General features: G+C 54.6%; 1 protein-coding gene across 2 annotated transcripts in view; it reads left to right on the top strand.

The window, feature by feature from the left end:
• The first annotated feature begins 702 nt into the window (after window positions 1-702).
• ITPKB (inositol-trisphosphate 3-kinase B) overlaps window positions 703-26693 on the top strand; it is an 89356-nt gene continuing 63365 nt past the window's right edge. The window contains exons 1-2 of one of the 2 annotated variants that reach the window (XM_035008707.1): window positions 703-995; window positions 2324-4439. In XM_035008707.1, coding sequence (XP_034864598.1) covers window positions 2532-4439 — 1908 coding nt within the window. In that variant the 5' untranslated portion in view covers window positions 703-995; window positions 2324-2531. Of the gene's footprint in view, window positions 996-2323; window positions 4440-26693 lie in introns of those variants that run through there. The other variant, XM_035008706.1, reaches the window with a different exon arrangement.

Below are 26693 nucleotides of genomic sequence, written 5' to 3'. Positions count from 1 at the left end.
GGCTTTCTTAGTTTGAGGATCCTTTTTCTTAAAATAACTGAGCATTAAGTGCAAAACTATGCCAATGTCACATTTGCTGTGCCCATTTAGTAACAGATAAGCGTGCAAGGTCCGGACATGTTTATACAACTAGCAATTGCTCTGCAAAACCATCAACAGCTCACAGCCCAACAATCTTCCAAAATACTATGCGATGCATTTAAAATCTGCAACTTTGCAAGGAGGCACCCACAAAATACCTCCTTTGAATTTGCATATTTGTGTACGAGAACACACACCACACCGTTGATATAGGATTTGAGCTAGTCTTAAATGCTAAAAAGGTCCCCACAATTTGCTTTGCTTAAATGCACACTCAAAACTTTATTAAAAACATTTTTCAAAAATAAGCAAGACATCAGCAAGGCTCGGTGGAGGGGTGGAAAATGGATCGTATATCTTTAACCCGCAGAAGCTAAAAGGCTTTTTTTGTTGTTGTTGTTAGCTAACAATGGAAACTTTTTGTTTTTTAAGTGTTTCCCTCCCTCGGTCTTGCCAAGCAATAGAAAAAAAAGAAGAAAAGAAAAACTTGTTCCGCTGAGTTCAACCCCAGACAGGCTCACAACTTCCTTCCTGCTTTCCTCCCCCAAGCCCCCGCCTTTCTCCCTCCTCCCGCCTCCCTCCTACCCCCCCCCCCCCCCCCCCCCTTTTTTTTTTTTTTTTTTTTTAATCGCACATCGAACAAACACTGAAGTAGCCGGAGCAGACGCTGACAGGAGTAGTGTCTGCACGGCCCAGAAGGGCGTGCGGGGCCGGTCCGGCGGAGCCTCCGCGCGATCGCCGGCCCCAGCCCGGGAGCTCTCCCCCAGCGTTCGCGCTCCCTTTTTTTTGTCTTCCATAACTCGCTCGGGAGGTCGATCCTGAGCTTTTTCACTTTTCAAGCCATCTTGTTCCTACGAGGTCTGCGTCCCTGGGCCGTACAGTCTGCACGGGCCCGGGCAGCTGAGAAATAGCAGGTAAGTTTGGCGGCTTTTTCACGGCTCTCGCCTCCGAGCCCTCTCTCCCCTCCCCTGCCCCAGAGCCAACCTGGGCGTTCCGGGTTCTGGAGAGGCGCAGAGGTGGGCGGCGGGGACGCGGACGGGGTGTGAGCCGGGAGGGCGGCGGGAGCCGGGGCGCGGGGAGGGGAAGAAGGACGGGTTCGGGGTGTCCCTCCGGCTCGCCTTCTGGGCCGCCGGCCCCCGCCGCCTTCCCCGCGCGCTCCGGGCGCCCACGGCTCGGGCGGCCGGGCTGCTGGGCTGGCGCCGGGTGAGGCTGCCCAGGATGCGGACGAGCCCGGCCCTCGGCCGCGCCTCCCGGCGTTCGGAACGCGGGCCCGGGCGGGGTGCGGAGCCGGGCTGCAGGCGCGCGGGCCCCGGGGTGCCTCCGAGTGGGCGCGGGTCCCGGTGCCGCAAAGGCAGCCGCGTCCTCGGGTACAGGGCGTGCGGAGGGCTGACTCCCCGTGCGCGCGCGTACACACACACACACACACACACGCCTCCGCGGGGGGCGACGACAGGGAGCGGCGAATATTGGTTCCGGTACAGGGGACGTGCAGCGCCTCGGCCCCGGGCGCGCGCAGGCGCGCACACACTCACAAAACACACTTGTTTGGGGACAGGCGACAAGGCCAGTGCTGAAAAATGCCTCGGCTGCGGCCCCGCCGCGCGCCCGGGCTTCCGTAGTCCGAGGGTCCCAGCCCCGAGCCCGGGGTCGGCGAGGTAAACGGCCGGCGCGCAGGCGTCCTCCCGCTGCCCGGCGCAGGTAGCGGCTGGGTAGGCAGGTCTCGCTCAGGTTCCCTCCGAGTGGGTCCCTGAGGCCAGAGAGGGTGGTGGCGGCAGAAGCCGCGGCCCAGGGGCGGGCTTCCCTCCCTCCGGCTTAAAGCAGGGTTTGCTCGGCCCGAGGAGACCCGCAGACGGTGGATGGGGTGTCCGCACCCTCGGAGCGATCCGAACCAGCCGCGCCCGCACGCAGCACACTTAAGAACCAAGTAGCCCTACGGGGGCCCCTGCCAGCCCGCGTGGCTCTGGGGAGGAATCTTAGAATTGGACTTTGCAGGGACCTCCAAGCGCACATCATACCCTGGGGTGAGGGGTGGGAGCGCACTCGGGAAGCTCACACCCGCAGCCGGGCTCTGTCCGCGCCGAGCCGCGCCCTCCCGGTGGCGGAGACGTCCAATGGCACCGGACCTCCGACAGACGGGGCTTCCGCGGGACGGCCGCCCCCGCCCCCCCGTCCGGGGTCCCCTCCCCATCGCCCCCCTCCCCCACCCTCCGGGGTCCTGACTTTCCTCCTTGTGTCTCCACAGCGGCGCTGTCGTTTATGGAGCTTTGGGCGGGGGCTGAGCCCTCGGTGTTGCCCCCCCACCCGCAGCCCAGGCCATGCCACCGCCTCGGCGCGCTCAGGCGCGGCCGCCGGGCCTCCGGGGCTGAGCCGGGATCCGCGCGAGGAGGAGGCGCCGGCGGCGGAGCCCGCTCGGGAGCCGCGGCGGCGGGCAGCGCGGCGGACCCAGTACTATGGCTGTGTATTGCTATGCACTCAACAGCCTGGTGATCATGAATAGCGCCGAGCAGGTGAAGAGCGGAGGCCCCCGGCCCAGCAGCAGCGAGACGCCCCCGCCGCCGGGCAGGGCCGTGCTGAGCCCCGGCAGCGTTTTCAGCCCCGGGAGAGGCGCCTCTTTCCTCTTTCCACCCGCCGAGTCGTTGTCGCCCGAGGAGCCCGGGAGCCCCGGGGGCTGGCGGAGCGGCCGGCGCAGGTTGAGCGGCGGCAGCTGCAGCAGCGTGGGCAGCCCGAGTTGGCCGGGCCGCCCGCGAGGGGACGGGCAGCAGGTAGTGACCGCCGGTTCCCTCTCCCCTCCGGGGCCGGAGGAGGCCCAGAGGAAGCTGCGAATCCTGCAGCGCGAGTTGCAGAATGTGCAGGTGAACCAGAAAGTGGGCATGTTCGAGGCGCACATCCAGGCGCAGAGCTCCGCGGTCCAAGCGCCCCGCAGCCCGCGTCTGGGCAGGGCTCGCTCGCCTTCCGCCTGCCCCCTCCGCAGCAGCAGTCAGCCCCCAGGGAGGGCCCTGGCTCAGAGCGAGGAACGGAGGACAAAGTCGTGGGGGGAGCAATGTCCAGAGACTGCAGAGACCGGCTTCTCGGCCGGGAGAGGAAGAGCGCCGGGCCTGTGCCTCTCCGAGGGCGATGAGGGGGTGGCACATTTCCCCCACCCTGACGCCCCGTCAGGACCAGGGGCTCAGGGTGCAGCGGTTTCTGCAAGAATGGACAAGGGGACCCCGGCCAGACCCCACTGTGGCTCACCTAGAGCTATGGAAATTGACAAGAGAGTCTCTCCGCCTTCGGGGACGCGCAGCTGCCAAGCTCCCCCGTCGGGGCTGGTCGGTGTGAACTTAGGGATGGCCACAGAGGGGACAGCGAGAGCCACATCCAGTGGGCCACACCATCCACACGACGCTGGCCTCATTGAGCGGCCTGAGAGGGCCCGCGAGCTCGGGGGTGTGCACCCCGGGGAATCCCTGGTGCAGAGTCAGGGGCAGTCTCTGGGCAGCCAGACAAGCCCAGCCCCAGAGAGGGGCGGGCCCCGCAGCGGAGAGCCCCCTGGGAAGGTGGGGAAAGGAGATCCGCCAGGTGGCGCGCAGGGCCCTGGGGCGCCTGAAGCCGGAAGGCCAGAGGACAGGACTGTGAACTCGCAAAGCTCGGAGCTTTCTGAGGCCCCGAGCCGGGTCAGGCCACCCCCGGACCTGGGCTCTGTAGGCCCCGAGGTGACCCAGGGTGGGGCCCCGGTGATCAGGGAGCCTCCACAGCGCTCCAGGGGAGTGGATGAAGGGTCTCCAACGGCGTGGGGCTTGCTTGGGGGCAACGGCTCTGCACAGCCAGAGACCCAGGAGGTGGACGCAGGAATTTCCTCTGGCCGAATGCTGGAGGCTTTGCCCTCCTGGGAAGCCGTGAAAGATCTGAAAGAACCTCCGTGCCTTCCTGGGGACAAGCTGGGGGTGCAGCCTGGGAGCTCCGGGGCTTGGCTGGGCCCCATGGAGGCAGCCCAGCTGGCTTGGACGTGTGGCACAGGGGTGCAGTCGGAGGGTGCTTGGGGAAGCCCCCAGCAGGACAGAGCTACCCACCCCAGCCCAGAGCTGCTCTCCCCAGGCGGGAAGGACAAGCCTTCCCCGAGAGAGGCCTGCAGCCCCAGCAATATACCCGCCGTCATCATCACAGACATGGGTGCCCAGGAGGACGGGACCTTGGAGGAGGTACAGGGAAGCCCCCAGGGTAGCCTGCCCTTGAGGAAACTGTCATCTTCATCTGCCTCCTCCACGGGCTTCTCCTCCTCCTACGAAGACTCAGAGGAGGACATCTCCAGTGACCCTGAGCGCTGCCTGGACCCCAACTCCGCCTTCCTGCATACCCTGGACCAGCAGAAGCCCAGAGTGGTAAGTCACGTTCTGACGTTTTCCTTCGACTCCTTTGCACGCCCCTGTTGTTCTTACTTTGTACTGAGTCATGAAGACTCCGATCAGGGCCCTGGGGCGGTCACAACTTAATATCGTCTCCAGGTGTGTGTGCTGGGGAGGTGGCTGGGCACATTGTAGTGGGGACAGTAAATCCAGTCACTTCGCTTGCCACTCCCATGAACATCTTAAAAAACGATATTTAAGGTACCTTTCTGGCAGGTCACGGCTCCCTTCTCAGGGAGACAATATTCCTGAGTGTTACCAGAAACTCCCTGATGAATCCCAGAAGATAATGAACAGAGCTGCTGAGTATAGGTTTTGTCTGAGCAGGCGAAACACTTAATTCTGTGATACCTTCGGGCAAGAAAGACTGACAAGGTCATGAAATTATCTCGGCTTCTACTCATAGGCTGGGAAAATGAGCCCTGTGATTCTATGTCGGGGCTCCGAAACCTGGGGCTGTGCTTGGGCCAGTGTTGTGGGTGAAGAACCACCTGGCCTCAGGTGGTTGTCAGGACAGCGCAGTATTTGTGGGATCCGTGTAACTTAGATACAGTTTGATGTAGGAATTAAAATAAAAACCATGCTTTGAGCTACACAGACAATTTTTTAAAATAGCAGAATGTTATATTCGATTATATTGCCTGAGCTAGGCACTGGGTGATATCTCTAGGATAGAGAGTTCCTAATGCATATGCTTGCTGGCTGGTGTAGGTACATTTCAGGTATGTTTTCAGTACATTTGTTTTAAGATTATTTATTTATTTGAGAGAGTGAGCGCAAGCAGGGGGGAGGAGCAGAGGGAGAGGGAGAAACAGACTCCCTGTTGATCAGGGAGCACCATGTGGGGCTCAATCCCAGGACCCCGCGATCAGGACCTGAGCTTCACCTCCTGAGCCCCCCAGGGGCCCCTCAAGCGCCATTGTTTTGATTCACCCTACTAACATCTTTTTCTAGCCATGGGTATTTATTTCTGTTACATAGTTAATCTCAGTCCCAGGCTGTTTTCACTCTTAGGAGGATCAGAGTGTCTTAACGGAAGATGTTAAGAGTTGAAGCTAACACTTCTGAAAAGGTCTGGACTTTCTCTTAGTTTTCCGGAGTATAGGGGAATTTCCTAGTTCAGCGTGCAAGGGGAGGGGTTCTGGTGCTATGCTGGGGGAAGGTCTGGGTTTTATTGTAGTAGGGAGCCTTCTGACTGCATCTTGAGTATCAAATACTATTCATCCTATGGCAATAACTCCAACCACAGCTGCTAAGAACTTTGTATTTCTACTTTGCATCCTTCTTGAAGGTATTTTGGACCTCAAACCCCTTCCCTCTTGGACTTCCACTTAAGTAATCACAGTCTGAATTTTTGAAGACCAGGCATTCCTTTTCATGAGACTCTGCTTTCTCTGATGATGGGGAGGCAAGTGTGTATGCAAAATTTGGCCCCAATTAGCCTGGCGTTTCGTGGCAGGACAGGGCTGTGGGCACAGGCACACCGGCTTGGTGGGGAGGAACAATGCACCTGGGAAGGGATGGACATCCTTCTCAATGTAGGCGCTCACGTTTCTCTGACTTCGCGCCCACAATTATAGGCCTGGTGGAGAGGGTGGTCCTCCGTTCCACTCTTCCCGTTTGCTTTCAAAACCCTGACCCGTCACTGGCACAGCCAGGTCGCTTTAACTTGTTCTCCAGTTTTCCATTCGGCCTGTCTAGTGGCGGATTAGCAGCTCCTGTTGGCTGTCTCTCAAAACAGCTTCTGTGTCCCTTTGAGAAGGGCTGTTGTCTGGAAGTCAGCTGAAGGGGAGATCAATAAGGAAAGGTGCTAATTTTTTTTTTTCATTTGCCAGAGGGATGCCAACTGAGAGGCCAGATGGTTGAGTGGTGTGCTGTGAGCTAACAGGTCCACAGGTAGAAATGAGGCCTGTCCGGCGCCTGGGGGGCTTAGTCCGTGAAGCCTCCGGCTCTTGGATCTCAGCTCAGGTCCTGATCTCAGCGTCCTGAGTTCAAGCCCCATGTTTAAAAATAAATGAGAATAAACAAGAAATGAGGCCTGCCTGTTGTCCACCCTCCCTCCCACCTCTACACAGGTTTTCAGACACCCACAGAGGAGAGCCAGGGAAAAATCCCCTGCCAGCTTGGCTCTGTGTCACGTGAGGCCTAGGGGGGCCTGTGTGGGGGGAAGGGTGGGTAACCAACTGGAAATTATGGGATCCTAGGGACTTTTCAGCTGTTGGTTGAGTGCTTGCATGATAAGCTAAATTTTCTTTTTCTTGTACAGATTGTTATGGTGGAGCCCTATCTGTGACACCAAACATCTGCTCATTGGGTCAAAAATCCCTTGATTACCTGATATTGATATTTTGTCTACGGAAGGCCAGACATCTTGATTGACCCGGCCTTTTGGCTGCGCTCCTCAGTGCTTTGTAGATAAGCCTGCTGCTTCTGTCTGTGGGGCTGCACTTTGCTGCGGGTGCATACGTCCACAGCCGTTCACGCTCACGTGTGCTCACTCTCTCACACACCCTCACGTGCTCACACACACGCCCACAGCCATTCACGCTCACATGTGCTCACACTCACATACCCTCACAGGTGCTCACACACACGCCTGCTCCTGTTCACGCTCACATGTGCTCATCTTCACACCCTCACACGTGCTCACACACACGCCCACAGCCGTTCACGCTCACGTGTGCTCACACTCATACACACCCTCACAGTGCTCACACGCCCACTCCTGTTCACGCTCACACGTGCTCACACTCACACACCCTCACAGTGCTCACACGCCCACTTCTCTTCACGCTCACACGTGCTCACACTCACACCCTCACACGCGCTCACACACACCCGCACCCATTCATGCTCACACGTGCTCACACACATACCCACAGCCGTTCACGCTCACATGTGCTCACACTCACCCTCACACGTGCTCACACGCCCACAGCCATTCACACTCACATGTGCTCACACTCACACACACCTTCACACGTGCTCTCACACACACGCCCGCTCCTGTTCACGCTCACATGTGCTCACACTCACACACCTTCACACGTGCTCACACACACGTTCACTCACCCATTCACGCTCACGTGTTCACACACCCTCACCCATTCATGCTCACACTCATACACCCTCACCTGTTCACATTCACATGTGCTCACACCCACATACACACTCACACTCACACATGTTGGCACTCAACATGCTCACGTTCGCCCTTGGCCTCACATGTTCATGCTCACACGTATGTGCTCACAAGCCTTACATGCTCAGGCACACACACATGCTCACACACGCTCATACACCCTCATATTCATGCTCATACACGATCACACTCAAATTCATTCACCCTTATGTGTTCGCACTCACAATGCACTCAGGTGCTCACACTCATACACACTCACCGTCACACATGCTTGCACACCCACTCACACCCACAGGTTTGAAATTGCATGTTCAGCCTCTCAGTCTTGCAACCAATCGCTGGCCCTCAGCCCCACACTGAGAATTTTTTTTTTTGCTGCCCTGCCTTTCCCCAGAGAGGAGGCCTTTTATGCCTTGTGCAGCTTGTTCTTTCCTTCTGTGGAGGAGTGACTGTGGGTGATGCTGTGTGGGCGGAGGCGACAGCCCAGGGAAGCCTGAAGCTGGCTGCTTTGTTCGCTCTCCTGCTGTTGGGTCCCCCTGCTGCTCATCACTGGTGGAAGCCCCACGGCCCGTGTACCGGAATCTAGAAGCCCTCCCTGTGGTTAAAAATAAAGTGAAAAGCAAGTTGTTCGGGAATGCACTCTGAAAATCACTTAGCCATTTAGATGATGCAAATTAGCCATGGCCCTTTTACTGGAAGGGAATGTGGTCGGAAGGCTGGTGTCCCCCCTTGTTTCCATGGGCAGGAGCTGTGCAGACAGCCTCAGATGCATGCACCGTGCCTCTGGCTTTCTGCTCCTGATGAGCCCGACCCACAGGCCTGTCCTTGAAGTCGAGTACTCCAAGGCTTCGCACCTGTCTGTTTATAAAGGCTCAGATGCGAGACATTGGCTCAGAAGCAATTGTATTGCATGCCTTATGTCTGGGGCTTAAATTCAGGCACCTTCACACTTACTGTTCTCTGTGGTCTGAACAGAAGCGAACTGCACTTGAGCAAGGATGGTGCTCTTGCTTGTTGTTCTTTAAGACAACTAAAAATCCCATCAGTACGTCTTGTCTTCCTTCTATCATTCCGTTACAAGTATGTGGGCCATGGAAACACCAGGCTTAAAGGGTATGTTAAAATATGCACGCATCTTACTTTAGAAAGTAGATTTTATTGATTTATTCCAAAATTGTGTTATCAATTATATGTACAGAAAATAAGGCAAAACACTGGCCTGGTTACCTGGGGGATCCGTAAAGAAGTATCCTAAAAATTCTTGCCTTCTTGGTACTTAATATTTTATAAGGGCCCTTGGAATTTTATTTCCTTTGCTTTTTAAAAAAATTTGACTAGTTCTGTGTTTTGGTGTGTGTGTGTGGTGTGTGAAAAAGTAACTCACACATGTAGTAAAAAATTCAGACAGTTTAAAATGGTTTTACATGGGGGCCTGGCTGGCTCAGTTGGTGGAGCATGTGACTCTTGATCTCAGGCTCATGAATTCGAGCCAGACGTTGGGTGTGGGGCCTACTTAAAAAGGATATTAAAAAAAAGTTAAAATGGTTTTATGTGGTTTTGAAAAGTGTAACACTTATTTTGGGTAAACCAAATTAAAATGTAAAAGCCTTAGAGGGGTACTTACCAAAAAATAAGTGTAATGGTGAGAACCTTTAAATAGAATATTCTTTTCTGGATAAGAATATCAAAGGCTCGGATTTGTGGGGTTTGGGGTTCAGGCTGTACATGCTGCTTGCTTGAGATGGGGCACACTTCCTTTCTCTCGGGTCTGTGGGGAGGATCTTTCTGACAAGGCCTCGGCACATTTGCGATCTGGGAGGACCCTGGGTCGTCTGTGTGAGGTTCAGGCATTAGTTACTCTGCTCTGTTTAGGGATAAGGAAACCAAGACTCAGAGAGGCAAAGAGACCCAAGGACGACCTATGTGACGCAGTTTCCTCCTTTTAAAATGTGCGCATTTCATGAAGATGATCTCCGGGAGGTCTGTCTAGTTCTAGCTCTCTGGCTGTATAATTCTAGACTTCTGAAGTAAAACCCAGCCTCTGTGAAGTCCGCCTCAGGGTGTCGGAACATGTGGCCCTCAGACACTGAGGCCCAAACCGGGCACATTTAATTTTGTGCTTTTACTTAAGACCCATTAATCGATCTGCCTCTCTTTGCTGGAAGACTGGTTCTTTGTCATATCGCATTGCAAAAGCGTCATAAATTCTCGGTGTCATACCCGAGATACTCATAAATCGACTGTTATTAGAGGCGGTTGTGATCGGATGCCAGGACACTAACCTGAAAAGTAAAAGATGCATTCCATTCCTTGTTGTATTTCAATTTGCAGACTCTCCTGCACAGATGATTGCTTTATCAAAGTGGGGGGTATAGAGAAAAGGGGAGATCGATGCAGAGGCATTGCAGAAACACAGCTCAGGATTTACCTGGCCTTCAGGTTTTATAAGAAAAATGTGTTAAACAAACCAGGTGCTGCTTTTAGAGAGACGCATTTCAGGTGTTGGATAAATAATTTTTAGGACTTTTGTTTTTAAGCGTTGAAGTCACTTTTCTGATTTTGTTGGCACGTACCCATCGCCTGTAGTCACAGATTAGATTAGTTCTGTGTAGTTTATTTATACTCCTAGGGGGATCGATAAGATTGTCGAGGCCTATTTTATTTTGGCAGCTTTCAACGTAGTTAGCTAAAGGCAGAATTGTAGAGTATTTAATGGAAAGAGTTTTAGGTCTTGATAGAAAAAACTGTGTAGACTTCCGGTAATCAGCAGATGATTGATTTAGAATTAACTCAGGAACCCCTAGCCCGTGTTGAGGTCACACCTTTGGAGTGGAAGTTTCTCTGTTTTTGTTGTTTTTTTTTTTAAGATTTTTTATTTATTTATCTGAGAGAGAGAATGGGAGACAGAGAGCATGAGAGGGGGAGGATCAGAGGGAGAAGCAGACTCCCCGCTGAGCAGAGAGCCCGATGCGGGACTCGATCCCGGGACTCCAGGATCATGACCTGAGCCGAAGGCAGTCGCTTAACCAACCGAGCCACCCAGGCGCCCCGGTTCTCTGGTTTTGACAGAAGATAAGGCTTGGGCATTGCAGCTTGTGACGCTGAACCCTCAAACCTGGGACAGAGTGTGTCTTGCAAGGATTTTTTTCCTGACCAGGTACACTTGGCTCCGGGGAAAGACGTATTTTTCGTGAATCGGGGAGCACACTGTTGAGGAAATCAAACCCAACCCAAATGTGAACTCTTTCATACTATGAAAAGCCATGTAGAGCGCCAACTGCTATTTGAACATCTGGATGTCCAGTTCTCCTGAGACTGCAAGCGCCCTCCTAGGACAGGGTACTATTGACCTGGTGAGTCGAGGTCATTGGTGCTATCGACGGTCTTAGCACATGGAGCAGGAGCACCCAGCATTGTAGCTGTCCCTCAGGCCAGTGGGCCCAGTGCAGCTGGCGGTGGAGGCCACTGCAGAGGTCTGGAAGAACCCGCCGTCCTGGTCCCAGGACCCTCCCTCCAGTCACACGTGACTTGCTGTAGTTCTGACACCAACCTTGAGTCCCACTGCGGTCCTCCCAGACCCCTGGTCATGCACTTTTTCAGGAGTGAACTATTATTTTAAAGACAATTCAGGTGGGGGCACCTGGGTGGCTCCGTCAGTTAAGCATCTGCCTTCAGCTCAGGTCATGATCCCGGGATCCTGGGATCAAGTACCACATCGGGCTCCCTGCTTAGCGGAGAGCCTGCTTCCCCCTCTCCCTCTGATCCTCCTCCCCACTTGTGCTCTCTCTCGGTCTCAAATAAATAAATAAAATCTATTTTAAAAAAAGACAACTCAGTTCTCCCATACATGTATATGAATCCCATTAGGAAGTTGAGCCTCTGTTCTTGGTGTTAAAAAAATAACAAGAACTTCTCTATAGTGTACATAGTTAGCATAATACAAAGCTGGGTCTGGGAGAGGCTCTAAAGCTCATTTCCTCCATTACCCACATTTTACAGATGAGGAACACAAAGCCAGAGAAAGTTCAATACAGTGACAAGACCCACGTTTACAATTCTTTTCACTTAAAAACCTTGCTTAGCGGATAGCCTCCTCACTCCCCCTGGGAGAGCCTCCTTGGCTTTAAACACAGCACATGTTTTCAAAAAAAGTTTGTTAAGGGGAGGGAGGGATGGCTGAGTGAATGAGCGACAGTATGTCTGCTGCGTTATCTACCCATGAAGGAAATGTCTAACCATCTAGAAGGTGGAGAACAAAGAAAGGGGGAAAGGAATGATGAAGGCGAGCTCACTGCTTCCTCCTGCGAACTTGCTGGCGTAGGGGTGAGGGTACTCGACCATTCCAGTCTGCGCCCGGCCTGCAGGCCCCAAGGGAGGCAGAGAGACAGGTGTGACCTCACGGGCCGCTGCGCATCGAGTCAAAGTGCCCAGCACCACACCTGGCAGGCGGGAGGGGCTCAGCAGGTGTTAGTCGAGGCAGCTCGGGAGACATTCCGAGCTCTGGTGAGGCAGTGTCTGCCTGGAAAATCTGCCGGCCCCCTTGCAAGAAATCTCTGTAGCAGTCCTCGGATTTTGTTTAGGTTCCACTTGCATCCCAGTACAATCCTGGGAAGCGAGTCCCCCCCAGGCAAAATGGAATGCAATGAATTTCTCAAAGGCCCGGATTCCCAGGCCAGCTGTGAATCCATCCCAGGCAGTGGTGGGACATTGGGAATGAGGCTGCCGCCCCTTCTCTCTCTGGTTCCTAGAGTGGTTTCCCTTTGTTCAGTCTCAGGGATGGGAGTCCATTAGGGCAGAGGTTCCAGGGCACACCCGGCGACTAGCTCAGTCGCAGCGCGTTTGCAGGGGAGACCCTGCCGATGCTGTCACTGGAAGGCGGCACCTGGCAGGCCTTCTCTGATTAGGAGTGACTTGTGATAAGTCACTGCGCAGGCTTTTGACTAACTGGTGGGGCGTGTTTCTCGAGAATTCCATTAAGAATTAGCTGTTAGAAATCGGATCTTTCCCCTCTGTTGAGCTTTACTTGGGCATTTTATTGACTTGATATCCCCTGGTGTGGAAGGCCATTCGGTAGAAGGTTCCTCTGCAGGCCTCTTGTCAATACTACACATTCTTTATTTCCTGAAATGTTTACTTCTCTTTTGCACCCAAGCAGCTAAGTTTTACAAGGAACCAGAAAGGAGCAGCTACAGACAGAGAGCACGCAGAACGAGCCTCTGCAGTTCATTTTTACGTATAATTTAAGGGGGGAAAATGCTGTGACTCCCCACCTCTCGGAATCGGTCGGAAAACTTCTCACCCGGCCCGGGCTGCTGGTGGTGAATTTTCAACCCAAGAAGAGTCTCCCTCGTGAAGTTCACTGTTATCCTGTTCATCTAGCATTTTACTTTTGTGGTAATAAGGTTCTGGTGGAAAGGGAAGATGAAACGATCAGCGTCTCGAACGGAGGCCTGGAGATTATTTCCGTTGACCTGGTGACTAAGATTAGGGGTGGCCCAATTTATTTATTTATTTATTTATTTATTTATTTATTTATTTATTTATTTATTTATTAAGATTTTATTTATTTATTTGACAGAGAGAGGTGGAGGCACAGCGAGAGAGGGAACACAAGCAGGGGGAGTAGGAAAGAGAGAAGCAGGCTTCTCACCAAGCAGGGAGCCCGATGCAGGGCTCGATCCCAGGACCTTGGGATCATGACCAGAGCTGAAGGCAGTCGCTTAACCAACTGAGCCACCCAGGTGCCCCAGGGGTGGCCCAATTTAGAGGTGATACGGTGTATTACTGGCGAGGGGCGAGGCCCCACCCGTGGCCCAGCAGATCTCCTCCCACGGGTTCTCCCTTTGCCCGCCTTTGTAAAGTTGGTCTCAGTGCATCAGAACGCAGGGACAGGGGACTTGTGCCTTCGGCACTGGGGGCTCCGAGAGCAGTTTACTTTCTTCACCCCTTTTGAAGGGTCCTCTGCCTTCTGCATGCCCCCCCCCACCACTTTCTTCAGAACGAATAAACTGATGGTCCTGTTTTCCAAGAAGAAGCTGTAATATCTTCTATCCCATCGCACTTACCACTTTCCTACTCTGCAGGGAGGGTCCAGCCGGCCGCAGGGGCAGGGATGGAGGGATTTGGGGGCCAGCCATCCCTCAGCACAATCTTCAGTCTCTCTTGGTAGGCCACCAGCTGCTGGGGCCTGGGCGGTTCCAGGGGGAGGTCACTGCACCCCCCGGGCAGTTTCCAGCAAGTGCTTTTCCAAGTTCACGGACATTCTTTCCAGGCTCAGCTCAATTTGTTTTTTCTTCTCTATGGCAATTGATGACTGAGTCGTCAAGTGTGTGAGTCTGCAGGATCTCCCGTGAAGGACTTCCTCCAGAGTTGCACGGGAGCTGGCTCTTTGTCTAGTCTTCTGCTGTGCATGGGTGTGGCCTGTTGTGTTGTGTTTTTACAAGTTAGCTCCCCGAGGAGCAGATTTAACAAAATGCACCTCTTCACCATGGGGAGACTGCCCTGGTTGGGGTAGGGAGAGGAACTTGGGAGTATCACTTCTGTAATGCTTAAAATGCTTATCTAACCTGAATCAGCCAGCAGGAAACTGAAAAGGCCCGTGTATGACAATGACATAGACAGTTTGATCTCTTAACAATGTCAAGTGGAAAATCCAACCGCAGCAGCCGGTAGCTTAAGAAATGGCTAGGACGTTTTGGTGGGACAGCCAATCCTCACACCCAGGTTGCTGAGCCAAGGGGAGGAAATGTGGCTGCTAAGTGGTGGAGCTGGGGGGTGGGAAGATGCCGTTGGGATTTGAGAAACTATTGGAAAATCCTCACGGATGCAGAAATGGCTAATGTGGCAGACATTTTGAATGCCTTAGAGTTGGTATTGTATTTTAAGATTTTTATGTATTTATTTGAGAGAGAGAGCGCACACATGAGAGGGGGGAGGGGCAGAGGCAGAGGGAGAAGCAGACTCCTCGCTGAGCAGGGAGCCTGACTTAGGACTCGATCCCAGGACCCTGGCCGAAGGCAGACACTTCATCGCCTGAGCCCCCCAGGCGCCCCTCTAGTTGTACTTTAGTCTAAGACGTTTTGAATGCCTTACAGTTGGTATTTTAGCCTTTTCCACCCTTCCCCACCTCATCACAGTGGCCACAGCATTAAGCACTCATTAGCATCGAGCATCTTGCTCATTCCAAGTCATTCGGCCGGTGGCTGGTGCGGGGCCTCCTCTGGAAACTCTGCTAGGAGAACTCCGGGGGTGCAGGGTGCTAGAAGGACCAGTGCCTCTCAGATCCACATCTGGCCTCTTTGGGCTATGGGATCCTCATCTGTGAAATGGGTATATTGATGAAGCCTTCCTACTTCATGGAGTCTTTGTGAGTCTCAAGTGAGATCATTTTGAGAGAGTGATTCTTTCCTGCCTAAACTAGTTTTAATTATGAGCTTTGAAAGCTTTCCCAAAAGGGCAGGTGCTGCATGTGTGCAAGATGGTCCCACGTCGGTGTCGCCGACCCAGAAATTGCCTGTGCCAGCCTCTCAGCCAGCGTCGAAGCGTCCTGCCCTGCGCTTTGCTGTCTCATGCGCAGGTGGGGCGCAAATGTGATGTAAGTTTGAGAAGCCAGAGTGGGCGCGGAGGGGGCCGTGAGGCAGGGGTCAGTGTTCCCGGCACAGGGCCGTGAGCTCCTGCATAACTGAGAGGCGACCGTGCTCCATCTAGAGTTTGAGGGTACTTAACGGGGGCATTGATTTTTTTCCAATACCATGTGGTGGTTTTCTCTTCCATGTCCTGGAAAGCAAAAGGGAGGAATCCAGCAAAGTCTTAAATTTTTCGAGCAGACGCGACATTCAGCAGATAGAAACTGGGCATTTCCTAGACCCGGATAGAAACTGGGCCCTGGATCGGGAAACCTCCGCACACAGCTGGCCTCCCACGCTGACAAGCGGACGTTTGTCCCAGCAGCGCCCACACATCGGGCAGCCACGCCCGTGCTCTGTCTGCAGACACCTGTGCTGAAGAGAATGGCCTGGTCGATGCTCTCCCCGTCCCTGGGGACCTGCCCTCGAGGCAAAGCTGATGCCCACAGATAGACTTGAGAGTTGTGAAACTCAGGAACAAATTGTATGGCCGTGAACACAAGCACGTTCGCTAAAGAGCTAATAAACGGAGTTGGTGTTGGCGTGTGACACACACGGGGGGCTCCCCGTGTGTGCTGTGCAGCCTCGTGAAGGGGGACTGAATTTGGGCACTGGCCCCTGGAAAGGGAGTCTGGATGAGACCTTGAGGAGGCTGCTACTTCTGTTCGAAGCGGCCAAGCAAAGGGACTGTTCTGAATCCAAAGGCTCTATCTAGGAAGTTGGAAAGGAAGAGGGAACTCGCCCCCTGACCCCCTCCCCAAGCCTTAATGCCCTGTACTGAACTCCACGCAGATAGGTTTCCAGTGCATGGAAATGTGCTCTTGAAGGCTAAAATGGGGCCCCGGGAGACAGCCCACCCCCACCACAACTGACCAGAGGAACGTGGTCAGGAAAGCTTGGCACGGACGTCTGTTCAGTAAGTATTTATTGAGCCTGAGCCTAAGCAAGGGCCCTGGGGCAGGCTGGGGCGTGGCGAGCCGTGGTGTGGCCTCGGTGCACAGTGCTGGGTTTGAGTGTGACCTGTGTGACTCTGTTTCTGCCTGTCTGTAAGACGGGACTGATGGTACCGCCTTCAGGTTGTGGGGAGGGCTGCTCTGGTGAGCACAGAAGTAGGACGGGCGCGGGAGAGCCTGCAGACCCGAATTCACACCCTCCTTCTGCTCCAGAGTCTGTCCCTGGGGGCCCTTCACTTCTCTGCGCCTTAGTATCCTCGTCTCTCCCTCCTGGCTTGTCAAGAAGGTGAAGTGAGACCCGGCCTTGGGCAGGCGTGGGTAGGGGTCGCCTTCGCTGACCCCATCCTCATCCCAAGTACAGCTCACGCAGGATGACAAAACTGGCGTCAGGGTTTACTTTCCCAGAGGCCTGGCTTTGTTACCAGGGGCTCAGAACTTGAAGTTGAAGAAACAGTCCACTGTATTCAGCTGCTGGCAAGGGGGTGTCAGGTTACCCCCCAGGGACCAGTCTCCTTTTATTCTGTTTTGGAGGTGGAAACTGGCCGAGGTCATCCAGGCTGAGAGCGCCCAGCTTTTGGAATGTGGAAGGCTCCATTCCTTCTCCCCACCGTCCCCCCCCCTCCCCCCCGCTTGCCCTCCACAGCTCCTAAGTCAGAGACGGCATATATACATGTATATATATATAAGGAACGCCGCTGCTTTGTATGGCCGTGGCTCTTGGGGCCTGTGAGGTCTCTGAACAAGAGTGATTGGCCTTCCCTGTGCCCTCTCTGCTGGTAGGGGGTGTGCATGCTTACTGCGGCAGGCTCTTTCTTTCGCTGCAGACCCCGCTGAGGCCTTGAGGACCAGGCTGGGGGGTCTCCGCAGGCCTCTCTGCGCCACCCCACTTCCTCGGATGGGGAGCGGAGGAGAGCCTGCTCAGCACACCTCCTGAGTCACGCTGCTCTTTGCCATTGTCCTCACTGAGCTGTGTGGAGCCTGCTGGACTGTTCCTCAGGGCCGGGGTGGTAGACGGCGGTGTGGAGGGTCAGGTGGACGGACCCTGAGCATACCAGCTCACATCGGAGCCCCGGCAAGGCCCGGGGGACCCTGTGCAGGCTCTGGCGGGAGCTGGCGCTATGTGGGGACAGGTCCCACCAGAGCAGCACGGGCCACTCCTCGGCCAGGCATGGACACAGTCTCGGGCACCCCCACCTGCCAGGCACGGGCTTCTGCTTCATGACATGCTGAACACAGGATGTGGAAATCCTTCTTTCCACCACAGCTGTAGTGTGGGGCGGGCGGCTTGCTGCAGTGACCCTTGGGGTCCCCGTCTTTCCTGCCTGCCGCTGGTCCCATGAGCCTCCATGTGTCCCAAGACGGCCGTGAGGCCTCTGGGCAGTGTCCAGGCACTGAAAGGTCTGCTCCTTCACGCGGCGTTTGGGGGCCGTGCCCCCTTTCGGACCTGTGTGTCTCCGGCCTGGCCTCTGCTTACATCTTCCCCGAGCCCCAGACTCCTGCCCTTTGCAGGATCCAGAGGCTGGCGTCTGGGAGGAATGAAACCACTAAAAGAGCTTGTTGGTATGTGGCAGCCTTGACCTCAGAGGCTGTGTGAGTGGCAGCGTGCTGGACAGTAGCTTCCTTATTGCCCCGACCTAGAAATGTACACAGCGCCACAATTAATTTCCATCACAGGCTGAAGCCATATGGAGCAGCATCTGGGACCCTGTTGGCCTTGCGCTATCACACTATACATTAAAAACGGTGCTGCTTCCTCAGGAGAGCCGCCTCCCACCCCACTGCAGGCCTCGATTTCCCCTCTGCTGCCGCTAGCCTCGGATACCACATCCCTGGGGCGGGGAGGGGCGGGGGAGGCAGGAGAGGCTCACCCAGGGGCTGCACTGTCTGGGACCCTGGGGTCCGTGTGGGTCAGCCTAGAGGGAAGTGCCCTGAGCGTCCCAGCCTGGCCTCTGGGGACAAGTGACACTGACTTTGGAAAGAGGATCTCAATGACCTCAGGAAACAGTTCACTGTGACCCCATGACCAGGTGTCATAGAAGAGAATGTGAGTCCTGAAGGGAGGTTTCAAAGAGTCAGCTACATGGGGGCGCCTGGGTGGCTCGGTCTGTGGAGGGTCCGACTCAATCTCAGTTCAGGCCTTGATCTCAGGGTCGTGAGTTCGAGCCCCATGTCGGGCTCCATGCTGGGTGTCCTTCCCTACATGAAGGACAGGATGGAGGCGACCTGGCTTGTCAGTACTTCCTGTGAAATTTACTGGGAGTTATGACACTATTAAAAAATTCAATATAAATTAACTGTGTGGTTAAAAGTGCTGAGCTGTCTTGGGGGGCACAATAATAATAAAATAAGGCCAGCTCCGATTCCTGGCTCATCTGCTATGTGCCAGGCATGGCCTATAAATTACTTCACTGAATTTCTGCAAGGTCTATATTTTCCTTATCCCACGGTAAGCATATTGAGGTGATACCAGGTGGACAAGGCTGCAGTCCGCAGCACAACCCTTCCCCCCTGCTCCCCACGGTCTATCACCGGGAGGACACAGGAGGGTGGTGCACTGTGCACAAGGAGGGCTCGGTTCAGTTCTGGGCCCTGGGCCGGAGAGGGATGGGGGACTGGTTGCGTTGAATGCGGAGTGAGATGGAGTGGTCTGGGCGGAAGCCTTACAGGAGGGTCGAGGGCATTCGGTTGCTTGTGCCTTGGACATATTCCATCTGGGGGGTGAGAGAGTTGGATTTGCATCGTTGCCCCGGAGTCATGCTTCAGTCTGGTTCAAGATCAATTTTCTATTCTCAGAGGTGAAACCAAGAGAAGATTCTTTTCCTTTTCAATGAATGGGCCTTTGTACAAAAAACACAGACTCAAGTTGATGGAACAGGAGCAAAAGGGAGCTTTGGAGCTGCCTCGAAGCTCCCAGGCCTGGTGGGGAGGGAGGCAGAGAAGTTAGCGGCTTCTCACTGCTGCCCACGGAGCTGGGCAGTGAGCCCCTGACAGTGGAGCAGGGGAGGCACCCAGGCATTCCGCATCCTTCTAAGTGACACGGGTAAACACCTGTTGCAGGTGTGGCACCTAAACTGGAATTGAATGCGTCACGTGGTGCTACCTCCCTTCGGACTACAGTTAAATCGGGAGACACAGGACGATCAAGGGGAGAAGAGAAGGTTTATTCCAACGGGGCTGGTGGACAGGACAGGAGGCCCAAACTTGCAGTAGATGGCTGTCCCCGGATTCCTTACCTGCGAGAAGAGACCTGCTGTGCGTGGCTTCAGTGGGCAGAGCAGAGTCTGAGGCTGTGAACCTCGAGAGGCCGTGGCTCCACCTTACACAGGGGCAGCACAGTGTCATCACAGGGAGGTGGCTCTGTGAGCGCAGAGAAGGTGCCGAGGGGTGGTGAGCGGACACCACAGGCCAAGTCCGTCCCCAGCGGGGTGAGCACCATGCCCTCCGGGAGCCCTTAGCTGGAAATGGGATTGCTCAGCCTCACTCCATGCTCGTCTGAGACTCTGACGATGCTGTCCCTTTTAGGAAGGGACGTCTATGCTGGGGCACCATTTGGCCATTACAAACAGAGCTGCCACGAACAGGTGCGTCCAGGGTTTTGTGTGGCCGTAAGCATTCCCTTCTCTGTGATAAATGCCCAGGAGTGCACTTGCTGGGTCATACGGTAGTCACATACTTGCTTAGTTTTTTTAAGAATCTTCCAGACTGTTTCCCAGAGTGACCGCTCCACTGTGCATTCCCAGTGGCAGTGTGTGAGCAATCGGGTTTCCCACATCCATGCCAGCATGCGGGGTGGCTACGGTTTTTTATTTTAGCCACTCCAGAGTTGCGTGGGGCTATCTCCTTGTGGTTTTCATGGGTTTCTCCCCAGTGGCTAATGGTGTTGAACATCTTCTCATGTGCAGATTTGCCACTGCTGCATCCTCTTTGGTGAAATGATTTGGCTTTAAAACAAATTCCCCAGAGGTGCTGCACAACGCGGGCAGGGTGTCAAAAGCCTCGTGCCTTCGTGGCCCCCCTCCTACCCTGTTGAGGGAGCTGTGCCTCTCTGTGCCCCGAGGAAGGTGTGTGGTCACCCGAGGTCCCCTCCTGCCCCCACTTCCTCTGACTCCAGGATAGAGCGCTGACCCACAGCAGCCTCCCCTCTGAGTGGCCCCCACGCACACCATCACCTTCCCGCACCTGTGGCCGCAGGATCCCCCCAAGGCTGACTCACTGGGGCTGTGTTCAGGGCGAGCCGGCTCTTGCTCGTCGGGCCTGGAAGTAAAGAGACAGCCAGGCACCAGCGTGGAGTGTCTCCTTGGCGCCTGCCGGGCCTCCCTCCCGGCCTCCCTGAGGACTGTGGCTGACGTGCAGCCTCCCCTCCGGGCTTCCCCTTGGGTCTCTTCAGCTTGGCCTGCGCTTGGGGTTTAGTTTTGCAACAGGGTTGTGCTGAAGGTCCCAGAAATGCTTCCCTTTTTGTGTTCATGAAACCGAAGAGAAAAAGCGTGTGTATCCTTTTACACCACTCCAACCGAAGTGGTTGACCGAAGTACTTTTCCTCCTTAGAAGCAGGACTGAATCGCACCCCCTCATAGCAGGCTGATGGGCAGTGTTGCTGATTTTCTGCCCTTTGCCTCCCGTCTCGGGAGGGGCCGCAGGAAGTGGCCTTGAGTGTTAATGGGGTGGCTGCCAGCTTGAGGGCCTGCTAGAGGGTTCCGGCTCCGAGGGGAAGCAGGGGGGGATGTCATCTGCTTAAGAACGGATTTACCGGGGCGCCTGGGTGGCTCAGATGGTTAAGTGTCTGTCTTCGGCTCAGGTCATGATCTCAGGGTCCTGGGATCAAGTCCCGCATCAGGCTCCCTGCTCAGTGCAGAACCTGCTTCTCCCTCTCTCTCTGCTTGTGCTCTTCTATCTCTCTGTCAAATAAATAAATGAAATCTTAAAAAAAAAAAAAAAAAAAAAGAACGGATTTACCTTTGCTTTTCCGCCTTGTGGAGGACCTGGGGCTTCACAGTTTGTGAAATGCACATCCTTCATCTTGGCTTTGGTGACTCATAGAAAACGAGAAGGCGGGGCTGTTTCTTCCTTGGTCTAATGAAGTATAATGTTTGCAAACTCTCATTCGGTGAATTGGTACAAACAATCCGTCACAAAGAAGGAATTGTTTTCTACGTGGGCTTAGAGGATTTTTGGAGAACGAGCGAGCGGAGGATTTTTACAGGAGGCCCTGAGCCGGGTGGTGGACATGGTCTCATGTAGGTAGATGATCACAGGCTTTCCACCCAGTCCCTGTGGCCTACTAGAAATCCCAGCACATTGTAGCAGTCATCTGATGGGGCCCAAGATCAAAGATGTAGCTGAGTCACATGATGGTTTGGTTCAGAGTCTTTTTCTGGTTAGGTACTTTCTGAAAGCCTAGGTTTCATTCTGGTTGAACTTGTTCGATAGTCTTAAGGGAAGAAGATGGAGAAAAATAACACCCTTGTTACATTCCTGGGTCGAATTAAAATTTGATATCTGTGCTTGGTTTGAGGTCGAATAAATAAAATGTGTTATGGCTCTTGGGGAGTCGTTCATTTTGATTCAAGTCACTTCTTCAGATAACATCACAGTTATAAAATTTATTTCCCGTGAACCTGCATTCTTCTGGGATGGTGTGCGTCGGTCTCATTTCTTAAATATTCTGGTTAACTGAGAGTTACTGTAAATTGCCTTCGTCCTTTGCAGTGAACTAGAAGAAATAAAATACTTGACGCTCAAGCCAGCAGAGGTTTTGCTAAATGTGCAGGCGTTGTCTTTGGGGGACCGGGAGGGAGGTTTTATCCACTACTTGCCACCGGGTAGCTTCCAGGAAAGGGCCGGCTCTGGTCTTGAATGGCCCACACACATGTATTGGGTGCTGGCTGTATCCAGGTTGTGCCGGCAGGGAGGGATCTGTGTGAGTGAAGCGCAGTCCCTGCCTTCTGGGAATCTTAGCTCAAGGGAGGAGGCAGATGGCAACAGCTCACGTCTCTCATGCATTGATTACGGGTAGGCATTGAATGAGGGGTTAAGTGATATGCCTAAAATCAGGAGCAATAGAAGAATCAGGACATGAACCCAGGCCTCCTAACTGTAGCAAATGGTTTCTCAAATTCGGCCCTATTGACATTTTGGGCCAGATATTTTTTTGCTCTGGGGGAGCTATTCTGTGCACAGTAGGATGTTTAACAGCATCCCTGAGCAGCAGCATCTCCCCCCGGTTGTGGCAACCAGAAATGTCTGCACACATTGACAGATGTGCCCCAAGAGACAAAATGCCCCAGGTCGAAAGCCGGGGTTCTAGAACTTGTCCTGGTAACGAGCATTCCATGCTGCCTTCCGGGGGCAGGTGATGCAGAACCGCGTCCATGTTTGGAGGGATGGCTCCATCCAGGGCCCCCGCCCAGGGTCCCTCTGGAAACAGAGGACAGCTGCTGCTCTATTATCCAGGGCTGTCCGGAAGAGGAATTGCAGAGATAGTGCTGTTTGCATGGAATTTTGATGGAGTTCACTGAGGCAGAAAAGGGGAACTATCTCTGGAGCGGAAGGACCCCCACACAGGCGCGAAAGTGGGAGAGACAAGGCAGATAGTTTGCTGTGGGCCCTCACTTCCCTCCCTCTTGCTGTTTTCTCGTTCCCTCCTTTCAAGCAGCAAGCTGGTTCCCAGCAGCTAGAGAAGCTCTTCAGTCACAGGTCTGCATCGGTCGGGACGGGTGCGGCTCGTCACAGTAACAAACAGGTCCGCAATCCGTATTTTCAAACGGCAGGGGTTTATTTCTTGCTCGTACTGCATACCTGGTCTGGGGCAGCTGGGTCTTCACTGTGCGACCCTGGCTGACGGTGCAGCCACTCTCTGGAGTGTCGCTGGTCACCACAGCAGAGAGAACGAGAAGATGGGGATTCACATACTGGCTCAGAGAGCTTCAGCTCAGAGAAGTGTCACGTTTCTCTTCTGCTCATATTTTCCTCTTTCTTTCCTTCTTCCTTCCTTCCTTTTTAAGATTTTAGTCATTTATCTGAGAGAGAGAGAGAGAGCACGAGCTGGGGTGGGGGAAGGCAGAGGGAGAAGGAGAAGCAGACTCCCTGCCGAGCAGGGAGCCCGATGCAGGACTCGGTCCCAGGACCCCGAGATCATGACCTGAGCCAAAGGCAGACGCTTAACCCACTGAGCCACCCAGGCAGCCCTCTTCTGCTCATATTTCATTGGTCAAGCAAGTGTTGTGTCTTCACCTAACCTGAAGGGGACAGGGGCATCGAGTCCTACCATGTGTCCAGGAGAAGAACTGGAAATATCTGGGGGACAGCACTGATGTCCAAGGCCCGTACCTGAGCCGTGCGAGCATGGGTCACTTGCCCTGGCTCTGAGGGCCTACCACCTTGGCTTCAAAGAATGGCCTATTGCCAGGCTCAGTGAGAAACTGCTGAGCGAAAAGAGAAAAGTAGACCATCAGGATTCCAAACAAGTTTAATTCTCTGAATAAGTCTAAGAGGTCTCCATGGGATAGGACCAGGTTGCAAGCCCTCATTGTTAGAGTTACGATGTTGGGCATGGGAGAAAGTGTTCAAGTAAACAGGGCCTGGATGCAGTGGGCTGTGTCCATAAAGTGGGAGTAGTGGATGAGGACACTGGTGGTTATCCGGACCCCAGACACTTCCCCTGACTGTTACTGTAGGAAACAGAACGGCTTTCAACCCAAGCTAAGTGTCCAGCAAGATGGCGTCCTTTGTGAGCCATAGATTTACGGGGCTGTTTTGAGATAGTGGAACGCGCACTGGCTGTGAGCAGACATGACTGAGCCCCTTCGGGATGCTTTCAGAAGGCCTGAACAAATTCCTTATAAAACCAGGAAGAGTGTTTCTCGTTGGAAACTCATTCAGACCGCGACTCGGTCCCAGGCCCTGGAGTGGGGAGATAGAGACAGAGCCTGGCTGTGGTGGATCTAAAATGGGATAAAACCGGAAACCTGTGGGAAGGACACAGGCCTTGTCACCCCTCGACAGGGGGCACAGAGGTCTTAGAAAAATAGAACTAAAAATAGCAGCTGTGGGCCACCTCTCTGCCCAGTGACGCGCTCTCTCCAAAACTGGTTTCCACTCAATTTCTGAACTGGTTTTCACCATGGTGTGTAGGGAGCCGGGGCAAGTGAAGTGGACAGAAGTGGGGGTGGGGGTGGGGGGGGGCACAGGCCTTGATTCAAAGGGAGACAAAATTAGTAAGCCACCGTCTGGGAACTGGGAGGTTAAGGGCATTCCAGAGACGGGAAGCGCCTGGAGCAACCAGCTGGGTCCAGAGTCTCCCTGCAGCGGGGGCTTGCTGGAGCATGTGTGCGTGTGTGTGCGTGTATGGGGTGCGTGTAGGTGCACACGCATGTGCCCCCCCAGGGGAGGGCTGCCGTGGAAGGGTGTGCAGAGGACCTGCCTGTGGTTTGCTGAGCACTGTGTGTTCCCTCTCTCCTCTTTTGGGGGCCCCAGGGCACCCAGGATGCAGTGGCTCCCTAGCATTTTCCACACCTCCAGCCTGTACTGTTCTCTCACGCTGAGGGCAGCAAAGCCATGGTGTGCTTCTAGAAGCTTCCACAGGCTGAGCAGGACCAGTAAAGGAGCCTGAACAGACGGGTGGGCCTGAAGGGCACAGATGGTGGCTGAGCGCAGGGCCAGGGCAGCCAGGGAGAGGCCAGCCGCCCCTCCGCACAGGCCAGTGCTCCCTCCCCCGCGACCACTGTCCCCTCCACGTGGATCTCTGCTTTCTCAGCTGCGAAGTGGGCATGCTGCATTCAGCTGAGCAGGAAGTGCTTGCAAAGGTGCCCGCTCTGGGAATTTGTCTCCGGAAAGGAGGCTCCAGCGGGGGGCCGTGGCTCGGCTTTCTTCACCTTCTTTCCCCGCCGCCCACTTGGTATGGGGCCGCCTCGAGCACCCACCTGCCCTTCTCTTGCCCTGGGGCTGGGACTGCGCCCACAGGGGCCAGGAGGGCAGGGATCCGACTACTGTGGACCTCCCCAGGCCCCCCAGTTCCCAGCAAGAGGCTCGGGCTCTGAGAAGGGCTGCCTCCCAAGCCTTGCCCACCCCTCAGGGTGGCAGGAAGGTGGTTCACCCCACTCTTACCCCGGGCTTTGAGGTCTCCGGAAGACACAGGTACGAAATATAAAACCACGACGACTATCTCACTCTTGCTACGTTTCCACCCTGGTGGCTTACTGTACATCACTGCAGAAATTTCTTGAAGCCCTTCTCCCAGGCCCTTGGGGCCAGGCCGGAGGGCACTTTCTGTGAGAGACTGAACATCCTCCCCACCCCCCCAGGAAAGCCTGTTGCAGGGCTTGCTTGGGAAGAGGGAGGAGGACTAAGGTTTTCTAGAAAAACACCACCCTCACACGAGGAAGGCCCCGGGAACTGATCTGGGGCAGCAGCGTGGCCCCAGACTGCCGTGAAACCCCATCCCTCCCCTTCTCGCCTCTGGGTTAGGGGTGGAAAGGGGGGTGTGGCAGACGCCCAGGTAGGTTCAGCTGAGCTCTGGAAGAGACGATGGACAGTAGTCCTGAGGGATTTCTGTTGGCACCTGTGGCCTCCCTGACGAGCAAGAGGAGGTCCCGATGGGTAGGTCTCCGTGAAACTCCGCGGTTTCTCATGCAATTTTTCCAAATGGGGCATTATTGGCATTTTGGGTGGCAGAGCTTTTTACTGGGACTGCCCAGCACCTGCGGGTCATAACCCTTCGGCACTGTGCCCCCATCTCGGGCCGGGCAGGGGGTTTCTGGTTAGCAGCCACTGCAAGGAATTCTTTACTTCGGCAGAATCTTGAGAGGATTGCAGGTAGAGTTAAGGGACTTGAGGGGGTGGTTGGGGCAGGCAGGCGATGTCAGACTGCTCAGTGTCTTGTCACCTTGGGCGGGGTGTTGGCCTGATTTTTTAGCGATGAAGTTACATTTTTCGTCCTGTTATGAGCACTGGGCACCACCAGTTCACTGGAGAATGTTTTGGGCTGGTTTCCTTTCTTTCCTCCTTCTGTCTTAATGAGCATGGTCACGTCAGGGCTCCTCCATGAGTGTGTGACCAGCGCAGGACAGGCCCCTAGCACCCAGGGTTGAACGCTTGGGGTTTAATGCTGTGCGGTTACCGTATTGAAATTCTATTTTTTAAAGATGTTTTATTTATTTGATAGAGCACAAGCAGGGTGGGGAAGGGGCAGAGGCAGAGGGAGAAGAGGGAGAAGCAGACTCCCCGCTGAGCAGGGAGCCCGACGCAGGACTCGATCCCAGGACCCCGGGATTGTGACCTGAGCCGAAGGCAGACGTTTAACCCACTGAGCCACCCAGGCGCCCCTTAAAATTCTTAATAAATCTGTCTTTGCATGTGTGTTTTGTAAACAAAGTCCAGTATCACAAGGGAGCAGGAGATCCCTGGGCTCGGGCCCCACCTGCAGCCCACCCACCCCCCAGCAGCTGCTGACATCTCACCAGGGGCCTGGGTGAGGCTCCCGGAGTCCCTGTGGCTGGTGTCCCAGGCTGGCGGA

This window comes from Mirounga leonina, unplaced genomic scaffold (assembly GCF_011800145.1).
Source record: "Mirounga leonina isolate KUSES-001 unplaced genomic scaffold, KU_Mleo_1.0 Mir_152, whole genome shotgun sequence".
Taxonomy (NCBI): Eukaryota; Metazoa; Chordata; class Mammalia; order Carnivora; family Phocidae; genus Mirounga; species Mirounga leonina.
This window is presented reverse-complemented; position numbering and strand designations above follow the sequence as displayed.